The 17,009-nt window shown below is 45.0% G+C and overlaps 1 protein-coding gene across 1 annotated transcript in view; it reads left to right on the forward strand.

Annotated features, from left to right (window-relative positions):
- The window catches only part of MATN4 (matrilin 4), a 108,221-nt gene that overhangs the window by 37,494 nt on the left and 53,718 nt on the right, over nt 1-17,009 (forward strand). Inside the window, exons 2-4 of the mRNA XM_029613443.1 lie at nt 2,748-2,861; nt 4,127-4,696; nt 8,109-8,231. Coding sequence (XP_029469303.1) covers nt 2,789-2,861; nt 4,127-4,696; nt 8,109-8,231 — 766 coding nt within the window. The 5' untranslated portion in view covers nt 2,748-2,788. The remainder of the gene's footprint in view (nt 1-2,747; nt 2,862-4,126; nt 4,697-8,108; nt 8,232-17,009) is intronic.

A 17,009-nucleotide genomic window follows, 5' to 3' on the forward strand; every position in this document is an offset into this window, starting at 1 on the left:
TTATTCTGAACAAAACTTTTGGAGTGGAGTGTGATTTTTGGTATGGCTGAACTGGTGTGCAGAATAATCCCAAAGTGGAAGAAAACCCTAAGGGCCTTAAAAAGACTGTCTTTTCTCCCCCTGTGCAGGAGATCAAGGGGCTTTGCATGACTCGTGTGCCCCTGTCCCAAAAGCTGACTGGGATGGGGGCTACAATAATGTGTACATAAAGTTTAGGGATTTTCATACATAAGGATATTATCACTTAGCCGTGTCTCCCATATTGGTCCCAACAGTCCAAAAACATTTTTATAAATGTTTTAATTTTCAAATAATACATGAAGTTTGATACTTCCCAAGTTCAAATGTTGTAAACCCAATACGGCTCAGTGTTTCGAATTCATCTGCATGTTTTAGAACACTTTCTCAACCCAGTCCTCAGGGACAGCCTAGTAAATCTGGGTTTTAGGATAATCCAGAATGAATGCATGAAAAATTTCTATGCCCTGCTTCCATTGCATGCAGATCTGTCTCATGCATATTCATTCTGGATATCATCATGGTATCGTAAGAGATGTTATTCTAAACAAAAAAAAGAGGCAGCTGGGTTTATAGTCTAAGACAATTAAACAAAAAACCCATCCAGATGTTTAAATATCCCAATGTGGGTGGTGAAGAGGAAGAAAAGACTTTATATGACATAGTGCAGACATGTTACACTCTTAGGAGTGAATTTTCAAAACTCTACTCACGGAAAAATTAGCATAGAGCCACGTAAGGTAGCATCAAATCGCCTATTCTGTATTTTATAAAAGTTGAAAATACACCAGTATTTTCACTTTTGCACACCCATATCCACGTGTAAAAAATGGGGCAAGGCCAACACTCATGTAAGCTGCTGTTTTAAAAGACGCGTGCATGCATACGTGCACCTGCCAGCTTACATATATTTACACCTGTTAATTATCTAGCGTAAGTGATCTTAAACGTGTTTATTGTGTAGCACTGATTGGGTGGGAGGTCTGGGTGAACTGGGAGGAGTTCAGGCTGAAGACCCAGGAGAGACCTCGATGACCTGGAGAAGGGATGGGATTAATTGGTAAACTGATTAAATTTGTCCACCCACACGCATATTTTAAAACTGGCCGATTTACACAAGTAAGTCCTGTTTTACTTTCACGTGTAAAACATATGCACGTATATTTTAAAAATAGGTAGGAAAAGTACATGCATTGATATACATGGTTTCAATGCGTTGCATGTATTCATGCGTAAGCCTACATACACATGTATATCGTACGCATGGGTTACAAAATACTTGCAGATATCTGCTCGCAGCTATTTACGCGTGTATCTGCTGCCATGCATGTTTGTTTGATAGTTCTCCTCCCTTCAATTGTAACCATGAACCCTCCTTCATTGTGATGATTTGTGTCGTGATGAGATTAACACCAAAACAGTTCTTTACACTGAACCAAAAATTAAATACAGAAAATCCAAAACTTAGCTCGTACGCTGTAGGAGTGTGCGGAGATAGCTTGATGTACTGATCCGATGCGGCACACTTTGGGATATTTAAGGATTTTGGTTGGGTTTTTTTTGTTTAATTGTATTGTAAGAGATGTGCCAGGTACAATCGACTTGTATCTGAGATCTTATAGGCAGCGAGCTTCTCGCCTGACCTCAGCTCAGATCAACCCATCTCTAAAAGAATATAGTACACCTAGAACAGGTAAAGAGGAGGATCAAGAGTATGGAACAAATTCCGTATGAGAAGAAACCGAGCCCCCCCAGGACTCTTCCACTTGGTAAAGAGATGAGTGAGGGCAGATATGATACAAGTATTTAAAATGACAAATTCCATCTCCCTTTGTCTTTTTCTCGCTCATCCTGTCTTTTCATATCTCTCCAGCTGACTCTGTTTCTTCACCTTTCTCTGTGTCTCTTCCACTTTATTTTTCTCTCTGTTGATAATTCAGAATTCTGAAGGTGTGTCTGTTGAGAAGGCATCCCATACTCAGATACTCCCCATCTCAGCTACTGCTTTTTCATGGTACAGTGTTTGGAATGGTTTCCCATCAGAATTCAAACAGGTGAGCACAGAGGATCCTTAGGGGCAGGAAAGTGAAGAGAAAGGCAGATGGGATATTCATCCGTGCGGCCACACCAATGAATATACTATCTAAAAGATAACCAAATAAGTTTATCTGGCTAACTTTAGCCTGTTCAATAGCAGGTCTAACTTGTCCAGCAAATTTAGCCAGATAAGGCTGAATATCGGCACTTATCTGACCAAGTTAACCGGATAAGAAGCTATGCCCTGGAATACCCCCATCCTGCCCACCACTTAGTGTCGGATAACTATTTAGTTGGATAGTTATCCTGCGAAGTGGAGGCCACTTATATGGCTAAATAGCACTGAATATCAACCTCGGTACATTTAGGTTGAAACAGACCAGGTTTCCATCAACTCGCAACATTCTTTGATTGCCTAACCGCTCTCTATGAATAATCCAGGGGAGGGGAAGAAACACTGTATATCTGTAGCCAATCCTGCAATAATGAAAATTATTCCCAAATGTGTGATCAGCTCAAAACCACTGAAATAACATTTTATCCTGCTGTACAGCTATTTCATCATCATCACCACCACCAATACTTTATTCTCTAAAAACTGACTTTTGAGATCTTGTCATAAATGCTGCTTACAAAATGTTCTATAATTTGATCGCCGAGTAAGAAATCTCTTCCTCCTCTTATTCATGCAGTGAATTGTTGCTGGCTTCAGACAGGACCAGGGAACTACAGGATGAAGGCCATTCTCTGTGCAGCTGTACTTCTGCTCTGCTTAAGCAGGCTGGGAGCCAGACCACAGGCTGCAGGTGAGAGCATTGCAGAGCACGTGCAGCCATGTGGGAGCGTGGATAGATTGATTGATTGATTTATTTATTTATTTATTTAGCATTTTTCTATACCGGCATTCGTGATTAGTAATCACATCATGCTGGTTTACAGATAACAGGGGGTGTGAATCAAAAAACAGAACATTAAACAAGTGCAAAGGTCATAAAGTTACATAAAACAGGATTAATCTAACTGAGGGAAAGAAATTAGAGCAAGATAACAGAGCAGTTTAGGATTGAATATTTACATAGAATATTTACATAGAATAATTATGTTATATTGTAAAGTCTCTTAGAAGATGTTGCTGTCATTCAATTGGAGCCTAAGACTCACTATCCAATCTGGATCCCTGTTACGTCTGTGACCCAGATCACTTTCAGGCTTTGTAGGGGTGGGAAAAAGCTATCTGCAGTCTCGGAACCAAGGATCTTCCAGAAGGGAAATAGCTCTGGGGCCCAAGGAGGTGGGGATTCACACACCAAAACCAGAAGGTGCACACAGAGTGGCATTCCAAAAAAAATAGGAAAAATTAGAAACATCTTCCCAGTCAAATCACAGATAACCCACACAGTTATTAATCCCAGTTTCTCTTTGCCCAATATTTAGTTAGAGTGCCAAATGATTCTTCCCTCTCAGGCTCCCCACAAGGTCTTTCTTTTGCTTAAGACAAGGAAACACTTGTCTTCTTACAATACTTCTTCAGTTGTGAGCTTCCCCAGGCAGAACTGGTGTCCCCAAAGGTTTTGGGGTCCTTATAATCCTGGATGGTCTTCAGCCATACTGGAAGGAGCTCTCTACTGCTCCTCAAGCAAATTACCTCAGCAGATCCTAAGCCTATAAGTCCTTAAGGGATAACTTCGAAGACTGGAAGCTCCTCAGTCTCTGAAATCCTTCTCAGGCCTCATGAGAGGCACTTTTATAAACTTCCCAGGACCCTAGGGTTTCACTCAGTGACTAGACACACACCTCCCCTTCCTAGGAATACTCTCCATTGTACATACAGTACAGACTTTAGTGGTCTATCAGTGGCCACGTATCTGATCCAGGTTATCACACTCTCCATATTGCTCTCTGTCTGGCTGGCAATGCCCATTAATGTGGATTCCGATCAACATTGCTTTAAGGAGTTAGAAGTTTTGAAAGGAAGCAATAGGGTTTTTTAAATTATTATTTATTTATTTATCAGCATACAAGAAGCATCTCATACCAGGAATCTAACATAAACATATTTTATCTCTTCCAGGACAAAAATGCAAAACTGGTCCCATGGACCTGGTGTTCATCATTGACAGCTCTCGCAGCGTCCGTCCCTTTGAGTTTGAGACCATGAAGAAGTTCATGATTGAAATTATCCATTCTCTGGAGGTTGGCTTCAATGCTACAAGAGTGAGCGTGGTGCAGTATTCCAGTCAGGTGCAGAACGTCTTCTCGCTCAAGTCATTCTCCAAGAGGGCAGACATGGAGAAAGCCATCAGCAGCATCATCCCCCTGGCACAGGGCACCATGACTGGCCTGGCCATCCAGTATGCCATGAACTTTGCTTTCACTGAGCAGGAAGGGGCCAGGCCGTTGGCCAAGAGGATTCCTCGCGTGGCGGTCATTGTAACAGATGGGAGGCCTCAAGACCGCGTGACAGAAGTGGCAGCACAGGCCCGTCAGGCTGGCATTGAGATTTACGCTGTGGGTGTTCAGAGAGCAGAGATGACCTCCTTGCGTGCCATGGCCTCCTACCCGCTGGAAGAACATGTCTTCCTGGTGGAATCCTTTGACCTCATTCACCGGTTTGGCAAACAGTTCCAGGGCAAGCTATGTGGTGAGTGGCAGATAGTTCAGGTGCAGCATGGGTGGTGGACACATGCCACGGTGATACAGTTTATTTATTACATATCTTGTATTTTGCAACTTCCCAAAATGTTTTAGTCCAGTGCAGAGTCAGAGGAAAACATATGAACAAAAGGTGATAAGAAACGCACCCAGGAGGGAAGGCAGCATCTGTTGAGGCACAGAATCCCAAATGTTACCATGTCAGGAAGGAACTGGTCCCTTGCTAATGTACAGCAGAAACCTGAAAACCTCCCCACCTTTCAAACCCAGATACAGGCCACCTAGGCATCAAGGCAGATCATTCACCCTTTCTTATGTTACTGTGAATAAGGCTTTTTAAAATTCTATTTATTAATTATCAACAAAGTGAATGAAGACCAAATATACTTATGGAAAGATATTTTGGGAAATACAAATAATAGTCAAATACTGGCCAGTAAGAAAATACTAATGTAACCCTTTATTCAGGGTTTGGCTGTTTGCTATTTCCCCTAGGGCCATAAAAGTATTCTCTGGGGCTGTCTTCTCAGGCATAATTCCCCTCACTGCAGATCCCAAGGGGTGGATTCTTTCTATGGGGGTGAAGGCAGTCCTTCTTGGCCCAGGCAGTGGAATGAGTGTGAGTGTATCTTTAACCTTTCTCTTTCGATAGTTACAGCAGGGACAAACAGGCTGATCACAGACTGAATGTTCACATAAAATTTACTAATTATGTAAAAAACGTCCATCAATGTCCATTACAGCCTCCACAAATTAAACTGTACAATGGGAATATTTACAGTCTTCCTGATTCTGGGCTTGTGTCCTTATCTCAGCTTCTTACATAAGAACATAAGATATGCCATACTGGGTCAGACCAAAGGTCCATCAAGCCCAGTATCCTGTTTCCAACAGTGGCCAATCCAAGTCACAAGTGCCTGGCAAATACCCAAACATTAAATAGATCTCAAGCTACTATTGCTTATTAATTAATAGCAGTTTATGGATTTTTCCTCCAGGAGCTAATCCAAACTTTTTTTTTAAACCCAGTTACACTAACTGCCAAACAACATCCTCTGGCAATGAATTCCAGAGCTTAAATATGCACTGAGTGAAAAGAATTTTCTTCGATTTGTTTTAAATGAGCTACTTGCTAACTTCATGGAGTTCCCCCTAGTCCTTCCATTATCTGAGAGAGTAAATAACCAATTTACATTAACCTGTTCAAGTCCTTTCATGATTTTGTAGACCTCTATCATATCCCCCCTCAGTTGACTCTTCTAACTGAACAGCCCTAACCTTTTTAGCCTTTCCTCATAGGGGAGCCATTCCATGCCCCGTATCATTTTGGTCACCCTTCTCTGTACTTTTTCCAGTGCAACTAAATCTTTTTTGAGATGTGGTAACCAGAATTGCATACAGTATTTAAGGGGTGGTCTCACCATGGAGCAATACAGAGTCATTATAGCATCTACCATTTTATTTGCCATTCTCTTCCTAATAATTCCTCACATTGTTTGCTTTTTTGTCCGCCACAGTACATTTTTATTTTTTTATATTCCACTTTTTGGCACTTCAAAGTGTACATCAAAGCAGATTACATTCAGGTGCTTTAGGTATTTCCCTATCCCTACAGGGTCTACAACCTAATTTTGTACCTGAGGCAACAGAGGGTAAAGTGACTTATCCAAGGTCACAAGGAGTGACAGAGGGATTTGAATGCTGGTTTCCCTGGGTCATAGACCACTGCCCTAACCATTAGGTTACTCTTCAGCCAAGAGTTTCAATGTATTATCCACTATGACTCCTAGCTCTCTTTCCTGGGTGATAACTCCTAAGATAGAATCTAACATCATGTAACTATAGCAAGGGTTATTTTTCCCTATATGCATCACCTTGCACTTGTCCACATTAAATTTCATCTGCCATTTGGAAGCCCAATCTTCCAGTTTCACAATGTCCTCCTGCAATTTATCACAGTCTGCTAGAGATTTAACTACTCTGCATAATTTTTTTTCATCCACAAATTTGATCACCTCACTTGTCGAACCCCTTTCCAGATCATTTATAAATATATTAAAAAGCTCCGGTCCAGGTACAGATCCCTGAGGCACTCCACTGTTTACCTTTTTCCACTGTGAAAACAGAACATTTAATTCTACTCTCTGTTTCCTGTCTTTTAACCAGTTTGCAGTCCACAAAAGGACATCGCCTCCTATCCCATGACTTTTTAGTTTACTTAGAAGCCTCTCATGAGGGACTTTATTCTTAATGAATAAACGGTCCCAGTGCGTTAGGGAAATCCTATTGTGGGGAATCCCCTGAATCCCTGAAAAATCCTACCTTAGTTCAACGTTCTGTCTCTTGCCCACAGCTTGTGCCCTTGTCCTTTAGGGTGGAGATCCTAGTGAGGGTCTCCTGATGTTCTTCCTTCTCGAACTTCCAATAGGTGTGACTTCTCTGAGGGAAAATTCTGATACACACAGAAACCAGCTACACTAGATCAGCTTCCCTGTGAGTAGGAGTGGAACAGGATCCTTTTCACAACAAAAAGGGGAAACCTTCTGCAATTCCAAAAACGTCTCTCTGGCTGGGGTGATGCTGTCATTAATCTTGCCTCTCCTCTGACCTAGAAGGAGGGCTCACAGGTCTTCAACTCTTGTCCTCTGGATCCGGGGACTATCTTCACCATAAGGGTTCCTGGTTTCACACCAGTAACTAAATATCCAAAAATCTTAATCAAGTCTGTCTTTCAAAATGGAGGCAGACCCTGTCAGGCAAGGATTGTACTGAAGGGGAGTCTCCTCTAAATATTTATTTATTTATTTATTTAAATTCTTTTAATATACCGATACTCAAGACAAGGTCTTATCGTACCGGTTTACAATAAACTAGGGGGAACCAGTTAACAAAGAAAGCAAAAAAATAAATGCAAATATTTCAGGTTGGGGAAGTAGGCCCAACCCAGTAGGGAAAACAAAAATCAGCTCCTCACTCTCCAAAAACTAACTAAAAAAAAGTCCACACTGCTCCTACTCCTAGCCCCCACAAGTAGACTAAGACTACCAATCACAGCCAGCCTCAAGAGGAGGGGCTGTGTAAGCATGGTGTCCCTACTAAGCTGGGAAGTCAATGGGTAGGGATCTAGGGCCATTTAGTAGTCGACTAGAGAGTCGCCATACTAAAAAGGAAAAAGAGAACCCTCCCTTTCAATTTATCACAAATTCTCAAATTTGGGGCAGGGTGGGGAGAGACCTATCAAATGCACACAAGGAGTATTATAACTAAACAGAGGAAAAAATCCTAAGCCCTTAGATTTAATGGAAACCCACTGGAACTACATAGACTTGGAAGCATTTAATTGGAATAATGAAATTGTGAAGCAATAGAATGCACTGTCCATGCAATATTCTATCTCTCAGGTGTTGACATGTGCACAGAAATGGACCACGGCTGTCAGCACACCTGTGTCAGCGTCCCTGGCTCTTATTATTGCAAGTGTAACCTGGGCCACAAGCTCAACGAGGATGGGAAAACATGCTCACGTAAGAGGAAAACATTATAAATGTCGTTACTACCCCAGCATGGACCACTAACCCAAGCTATAAAGGAAGATTCTCTTAGGATAACAATACTAATATCCAGTGAAATGTGTCTTGTTTTATTCATTTCATGAAAAGGCCTATAAGCAGAGGGACTGCCCAAGACAGATCTGGTAAAGCAAAGTTCAGAGGTTAAATGAGAAATAGGAGAACTGGTTCCGAGTGAACATCCCCAGTTTGGAATGGGTTTGGATTCATCATTCAGCTACGGGAAACCCAAGCCATTCACTGGCTCACAGGAGTCGCCACATGCACCTGGTTTAGAGTATTTTGACCTGCTTTGGATCTGGATATTTGATGAATTGTTCCAATACACAAGGAAGACAATTTTCAAAGCCATTTATTTTGGTAAATTGCAATATAAACACAGTTGACAGTCTGAAAATGTCCTTCCCTCCATATGGCTGAAAGTACATGTGGACTTTTAGCAGTATTTAAAGGAGGCATTCCCTGGGGCATAGTTTGGTGGGATTGGAAAATAAGGCAAGTAGATTGTATTTTGAAATCTATGCACATTGTTTTCCAAACAAAATCTACTGTACATAAAGCAGGTGCAAAGTTCATGGGTACTTACTTTGTTAGTTTGAAATTTGCCTCCTGAATAATTCAGATTTGTGAATATTTGCACAAACATGAACCAAGATGGGTAAATCCAGGATTCCTTTTTCAGAATGCTGATCAACACAAGAGAGCAGAGTAGCTGTGCTCTACTCTGCTCTGTGCTTTCTCTACTCCTTCATCACCCCCTCCCCTCTTGTTCCCGACAAGAGGGGAGGAGTTGGATGAGAGAGCAGAGTGGTTTTTCTCTGCTCTGTACATTTGTGTATTACCCCCCACTCTCCTCCTATTGCCTGCTGGCTGTTGCCTGGAGCAGGAAGCAGGGGACTCTCAGATAGCTGCACATTCATTTAACACACGGACTGTTCCCCATGCAAGCTGGATAATGGGGATTTGCTGTATTATATCCATTAATTACTTTGAACAAAGGTCCTATAAGTGCCATAAAATTATTCATAAACTATATGGGTTGTTTGGTATGAAATAAAAGTATTACAATATATGTAATTGGAAATGTTTTTTAGAATCAAAGACCAGCAGAGGCAGCCATTGCTCAGACTCAGGTGTATACAGTGGAGTCAACAGTCTTTCTACCTAGTATGGTGCGTCACTGGCATCTGACCAGCTTTTCCACAGCCATGTCACATGAGGTCAACAGGAACCTCGTGGGGTGCTCTTACTGATTAATTACTTGTTAAAAAAAAAAAGAAAAGAGAAAAAACAAAAAATAAGGATATCCATAAACAAAATTTTCAACTAAAACCGAAGTGTAACAAGTCAAGAATTGCATGGAAACTTAAAAAGAGCACATTTTATGATTCCATTATCTGTTTATTATTATTTATTTTTTATTGACATTTCTATTCCACTAATACAACATATCACTGTTAGCAAACATCAAACCTTGTCAGACATTTATTTCAGAATAAACTTTCAGAACAAACATAAAACAATCAAGTGAGCTCGGCCCCGCATGCCATCTCATCAAACGCGTGTGTGCGTGTCGCCGTTGCTCTTGCAGTTGCTCTGTGGAGGTGGAGGATTGGGGAGAGGCGGTGAGCTGCATGGGGTTTGGTGGTCAGGAGGGTCTGTGTGAGGCCCAGGGATGCTAAGGGCTGTGTGGTGAGAGGAGTGGGGGTGTTTGGGTGGGATGGGGCAGCGCTGGGACCAGCTTTTTCTGTGCCCGGGGCAGACGTTCAGAATTATTCCCTCCCCCACTCGTCTCATAGTGACTACTCTAATCCAGCACTCTCTCCTCTGGTGGTGGCGGCTGAAGCACAGCACCTCCCTCTCGCCCTCATTTCCTGCCTCTTTCTCTTCCCCCACTCTTTGCACAGCATCCCCTTTTCTCTCCCCCTCCGTATTTTCCCTGCATCCCCCCTTTTCCTTCCCCACTCCATTCCTTGCCCTGCATCCCCCACTTTCTCCCCTTCCATTCCTTGTCCAGCAGCTTTCCCTCTTCTCCCTCCCTCACCCCTTGCCCAGCAGCTTCTCTTTCTCTCCAACCCACTGCTCAGCAATAGAAGCCCCTTCTTCCCCAAACCCCCTGACCAGCAACCCCAGCCCCCTCCTCCCTTTCCCTAGCAGAAGCAGCAGCAGCCTTTCTCCCTCAATCCTCTGCTCAGAAACAGAAGCCCCCTCTGTCAGCACCCTGCCCAGCAGCAGCCTCTCTCTCTCCCTCCTCCCTACTAGGCTCCCCAGATTTTCACATCTTTCTGCAGCAGCAGCAGCAGGAGAGGTAGCTGCAGCAGCCTGAAACAAAATCAGCGCGGGGCCTGTGAGCTGGCACGCGCGCAACCTAATTCCCTTCTCCCGCGCAGTCTTCCTGTCACCTAGGAAACCTCTGTGAGGGGCAGAACCACTGCAGGGCCTGTGAGTGTTTGCTGGCTCACAGGTCCTGTAATGACTTTGTCTCTTGTTGCTGGTGCCACACTGATAACCAGGGCCACTTTAACCACTGTCTCTCTCCAGTCTCAACATCACCATCTCTCACCCCATCTTCTTTCTTTGTGCCTTTCCTACCTCCTAATCCTCCTCCTCACTATCTACCAGCCCCAGCTCCTTTCTTTCCAATTTCTCAGTCCCTTCCCATCTTTCCCTCATTTCCCCTTTCCATCTTTCTCCTACCACCCAGCTTCCTTCTGCCTCAGCCTATCTCCATCATTTATCCCTTCCTCCTGTCTGCTATCCCCTCTGAGTCTCCCAGCTCTTCTTATTCTCCTTTCATTCTCCTCTTTATTCCTCTGTAAGGGGGGTGCCAAATTCTGCCCCTTACTAGCAGTGATGTCCTTTACTGATATGGCAGCAGTGGCGTCCACAGGCCTGCTTGCCAGCAACAGGTGTCAGAGATCTCAAGATCCTGCCCCTGTAGTGATATTAGAGTACGTAGGTGTACTGAAGAGTTGTGCCACTCCCCGGTGAGACTGAATAAAAGGATCTGGACCCATATGATGCACAGCAGGAGCTGGAGTTCTCCAGGGTATCCATCTCTTCACAGAGGGGTGCGAGTGGGCCTGATCCCTTCACAGGGAAGATTCCAGGAGACAGAAAGTGAAGCTGTTCCTGTCCAGAGAAGGTGGCTGGGACTCTGGGACGGGATTATGTCTGGCCTTACTGAGAGGAAAGAGACTAGGAGTCCAGGAGGAGGGAGAGTCTGGGATTCCAGTGCGTGCAGCTAAAGAGAAGGCTTGGGAGGGGAGGGGAAGGAAGATACCTCATCCCTGGCTGTGAAGTGTGTTTGAGGAGGTCTGGTCTTCCGTGGGAGCTCTTGGAAAAGGAGGCTTCCTGGCACAGAAAAAGTCCAACAACAAAGCTCAGCCAAGTAACAGATGCTGTGGAAAGGAAAGAGGATAGATTTCCTCACCAAATGGGTACTGAGGAGAGACCCAGGGGAGGAAGGGCCCCTTCCCCAGGGAGCGGATCTGAAGGAGATGGGTGGATTTTCTGAAGGAGACTGAGTTTATTTTTTTTAAATTTTGGACACGTGCTGCAGTGTGGTGCTTTATTACCTGGTGTGCTCGAGCTTTTGAACTTTGATTGTACCTGCTCATCAATGTCAGTAAAGACATTTTATTTTTGAACCAGTTTAGTGATTCTTGGAATGATTGGGTTGGTGAGCAGAAGAGAAAACCCTAAGGGCTTTGAAAGACCATTTCTTTCCTCCCTGAGCGGAAACCCTGGGAGGTCATGGGGCCTTGCCTAATCTGTGAGCCTTATGTATGCTCCTGTTCTAAAGAACTGACTGGGACAGGGCTACACCTCTATCCCTGTTCCCACCTCCTGGCAGCGGTGGAACCAGTAAAGCCAGCATGGGGACAGTGAGGCTCATGTCATTCCCACAACTGCTCCTTTTTCCCCGCCCTGGAGCATGCTTCCTATCCAGAGCAGATACCTTCAAGGGATCGGAGGGTAGAAAAGGGGGAGAAAGTAGCTCGGGCAGCAGATTAGCTGTGCTTCCTTAGATCTGGAGCGGGCATGATGTGGCCCTGCTGCTGATTCTCTCTTCCCTTCCTCCCCATCCAGTTGAAGTGCTGCCGATGCTGCTCAGGAGGCCGGAGGAAGAGCCGGCTCTAAGGGCAAGAGGGAGGAAAAAGCCAGCCCTGGTAATGCTGCTGTGCCAAGGGGAAAAGGAAAAACCAACCCTGACTTTGATCTCCAGGAGACTGGAAAGGAGGCAGGCTCCTGATGTTCTGCGAGGGAAGTCCCCAGTGCTGCTTTTTCTCTGGAAGGGAGCCTGGTCCATCACAGCAGTGACACTCTAAGCTGGAAGGAAGACCCCCAGCTATGCTGCCTTACCAGCGGACCCTGCATGAACAGTGGAGGTCCTCTGAAGACTGCAGCATGGGGATTATTCTTTTACAGCTAGCCACTCAAGTATTGTCTATTTCCAGTCTTGCAGAATGTATGGAAGTGCTTGGATTATGTAATAATTTAAATACAGAGACCATTATTACACAGTCTTCCAGCAGGACCTACTGATTTTAGGGGGAGGTTCGACCTTCCAGGATGGAGCCCTCTTCGACTGTCATCTAATCAGCAATCTCTTTCCCCAAAACCTCACCCCCGCCGCCCAAATAATGACACTACCCTGGGAAGCTGGTAGAATACTTTGCTGTTATGCTTCCACGTAGAAATTCCAAATCTGACCTTTCCCCCCCTTTTCTTGGAGTCCGTGTACCATGTGAATCAGGTTAGGGCCAGATCCCCTCATCCTGGATGTGAATGTACATGAGAAATGATGAGCTTCTCATTCAAGAAGCTCAAGAGTAATTGAGCAACATTAAGCACACGCTTAAAAGTCATACTTGTATAAAAAAAAAAAAAAAAAGTGCTGCGCTTAGAGAAAGCATTAATATGGAAACAAATCCTGCCCAAGGTAAATAACCTGATGAAGGTGCTGCTCTGCGGGATTCTTGGCTTGGTACTCAGATGCTCGCTAGGACACACTGCCTCTTTGTAATTTGAGCCAGAACCTCCCAAGTTGTAAAAACGTCATCCCAGGAGGTACAAGTGAATTGAAATAACCCACAAATGATACCACAGGACCTGGACTGCCCAGCAGCTTCTGAATGTCTAGTTTCCCACTAAATGTTTGAAATCTTTGAGTCATCAGTTAATAAACCCCCTACAGAATGGTGACTTGTGATCTCTTATGAGGCTGGCTCTAGGGATTGCTCCTCTTCCTAGGACATCCCTGGGTACCTGTAGTCCATTGACTCCGATCTGTTGCACTGCAAAACAGACTCCTCCTGTGCCCTTGGAATTAGTACTGGATGGGCAGTTTCCATCTTCTCTCTGCTTTAGCTGTACTGGATGGACTGTCCTTTCTCTCTTCCTTGTAGGGTCAGATTGGTGCATGCACACTAGCTCAAATAGTTAATGAAAAACTCCTTCTCCACCCCCAAAAATATACTGGATTGCCACAGGTTCCTGAAATTCTTTTTGGAGACTCAAAAAATAAACTAAATAATCTACTCCACCCTGAAGATGAATTCAGGATTGGTAACTTTAAAATGAGTGCACGCATGCGCACATATGCAGGAATTTTAAATCATCTGTGCAGGTACATATGATTAAAATACACCTATCACGTGTATGTGTGCCCCACATATCTTTCTTAGGAATTTGTCGGCTTTAACAGGTTCAGCTAAGCAAATTTTAAAACATGTGCGCATGAAGGAAAGAGCCAATTTGACCAATTAGTCCACCAGCTGGCCCAGTCTATCTCTAGGTCATCCAGACCCTCTGATTCTTCAGCCTGCACTCCCCCCAGTTCATCCTTGGACCCCTCACTTGGTCAGTTTTTGGCTATAACAAGTTTTTTTCAGACTTACACCTGAACAAGAGCGAAAGTAAATATGTACAGGTAACACCCCAATGCGCGCTGCATTCGATGGTTTCAAATTCAGAATTTATGTGCATAATATTGGCCCCCCCGGAATGCCCCTGACATGCCCTAACTCTGTCCCATTTTTGTTAAGAGCATGGACACTTGGACCGAGGTGGAGTTGGCGAAACATGCAGGGAGGAGCCCTGCAGGTCCCCACTGTCGACTGGTGGAGCCGGCTGTGGCAGAAGCCCAACTGGAGCTTCACCTATACCAGCCCTCATTCCCCCTCAGGTTGAGCCCTCGGGTTCAGGGCCAGCAGATCTTAGGCAGGGGCCTCTGCTAACGAGCTGGATGTCCATGGAGTCACAGGCCAGGGTACAAAGCAGGCTAGGTTCAGGCATAATCGGAGACAGGTGGCGGTCAAGGCAGGTAGCGTTCAGATGTTTCAGGCAGTGGTTGGTGGCAGGCGGAGTTCAAGCGTAGCGAGATCACAGGCTGAATTCAAAACTAGAGATCTGTCTGAGGAAAGGCAAGGCAGGGAAGCAAGCAGGGAGGCGAGGAGCAGTACAGGCGGGGCAGACACAGAAGACCCAGAAGAACCAAAGACTGACCACAAGATGAAGACCTGACAAAGAACTGAAGACAGACCACAGGCAGGTGATGAAGATGAGGAATGCAGGAATGAAGACCAGGAACGCAGAAACAAAGAGCAGGAACACAGGAATGAAGACCGGGAACACAGGAGCAAAGTCTGGGAACACAGGAACAACTGCTGAGGCAACTTGCTCTACACAAGATAGTGGACCTAGTGCCAAAGCACGGATAGCTGGGCAAAAGGGTTTTTTAAAGGCCATGGGTTGTGACCTCATCAGGAGGGGCTGCAGAGTTTTTCCCACCATGATCCCTTTAAATTCAGAAAGGAGGCGCATGAGTGCCTAAGGAGGATGCACTGTACCAGGAATTGTCGGTGGCATCCCTGCTGCGAATGCCGGCGGTGTTCTGCCCTGTCGGATAGCTGCACTGGACCGGGGTAGAGGTGAAAGCGACGGTCTGTGGGGTTAGCTCACAAACTGCCAAGTGTAACAGTACCCCCCCCCCCCCCCACTTAAGCACCCCTCTCAAGGCCTTGTGTTTGCGGGGGTGTCGGCTGCTAGGAATCCTTCACACCCTTATGAATTTCTTGGCTTGGGAGGTAGCTTCTTAAACCAAACAATTGTTTTTTTCCCCTAGTTCCTACAATTATGGGGACCGAAACAGAGGCGCAAGCAATGGGATAATCTCTTCTGGATTGTCTTGACGGGGTACAGAACCCCTCACAAGGATGGAGACATCTCCCTCCCTCTCAGAATCTGGACAGATAGAACGAGATAGAGGTATAGAATTCCTTTCTTTTACTTTTCAAAGTCGAAGTTTACAGAATTAAAATCTCTTCATTTTTCTGAGTGGTAAGGGATTCAAGCTTTTTCATGATCAGATTGTTTTCTTTTTCCATACAGGATCTGGTATTTCTAGGTCCACAGCAGGTAATTTCTGACATGGACCAATACTCTGTGGCTGGTGTCTCTGCAGCCACAGAAAGCCTAGGATAACCAGGCTCATGGCTCTGGATAGCATGAGCTCCGTGTGTGTGGACCCAATATGCACTTGAGAGGCATTGTGGACTGGGTCACCTGTCCCAGAAGGGGGTCTCCAAAGGTGGACAAGATCTCCAAGGATGGACGCATGGGCACAGTAGGAATTTGGAATTGCTTGATCAGGTCTTGTATGAAATTCAATCCCAGAATCGGAGTCTATCAAGGCCCGGGTGGCAAAGCAGACTTGAGACTGTTTTTTAGTGACTGGCACGGTGAACTGAGGCGACAATGGTATAAGCCCAAGGATCATGCATTCAACTGACTGAGGCATTGTACACTTCTCAGTCTCTTGGGTCATTGAGCTAGGATATGATCTCGGGCCGCACAATATAAATACAGACCTAATTGTCTACATCGGGTCTTTTCCTCAGGAGAGAGGCGACATCAGCCCAGTTGCATGGGTTCTTCTGGGGAATGGGGCACCAGCGTTGCTATGTCATGGGTGAGTGTAGGATGGAAAGGCGGTGTCCAAAATATCCTTGTGTTTCGAGCGGTTTTCTCAAGCATTTTCATGAAGGTGTCTATCAGTTTTCCTGATGAGGTCAATGAGCACCTCCAGTGAAGTAGGCAGCTCTCAGGCAGCAAGCTCATCTTTGATTTGTGGTGATATGCCCTCCAGAAACATCATGAGCAAGTTGTCTCTTTGCCAATTCAGCTCTGTGGCCAGAGTCCTAAACTCAATAGCATACTCCGCCAGAATCCTGGAACCCTGGAGGAAATGGAGTAAATCAGAGCCTATGGTAGTCATCCAGCCAAGCTCCTCAAAGATTGTCTTAAATTGGTCAACAAATTGCTGCAGATTATGCAGCAAAGTGTCTATACACTTCCAGAGGAGGGAGGTCCATGCTAGTGCGGTTTCGTCCAATATTGAGAGGACATAGTGGTTTTAGTCAAATCGTCTGCAAATAGGGGCACCTGCAGGGCAAAGTGCATATGTCATTGATTCAAGAAGGCCTGATATTTCTGGGGGTCCCTGGCATACCGGGGCAGAGCTGGTAATTGTAGTAATAGCCGGTTGGTTACTGAGGTCGATGCTGGTACCACTACTAGTGGAAGTGGAGCAGCAGGTACGGACAAGGTGTCCAACTGAGCAGCAAGAATATTCTTGTCTGTGACTACGAGCTCCAAGGCTGTGTGTAGTGCCTGTAATTTCTGGGATAGGCCAGGAATGGCCTATAACGCTGACAAGTCCACCAGGTC

The sequence above is a fragment of the Rhinatrema bivittatum genome, chromosome 8, assembly GCF_901001135.1.
Source record: "Rhinatrema bivittatum chromosome 8, aRhiBiv1.1, whole genome shotgun sequence".
Classification (NCBI taxonomy): Eukaryota; Metazoa; Chordata; class Amphibia; order Gymnophiona; family Rhinatrematidae; genus Rhinatrema; species Rhinatrema bivittatum.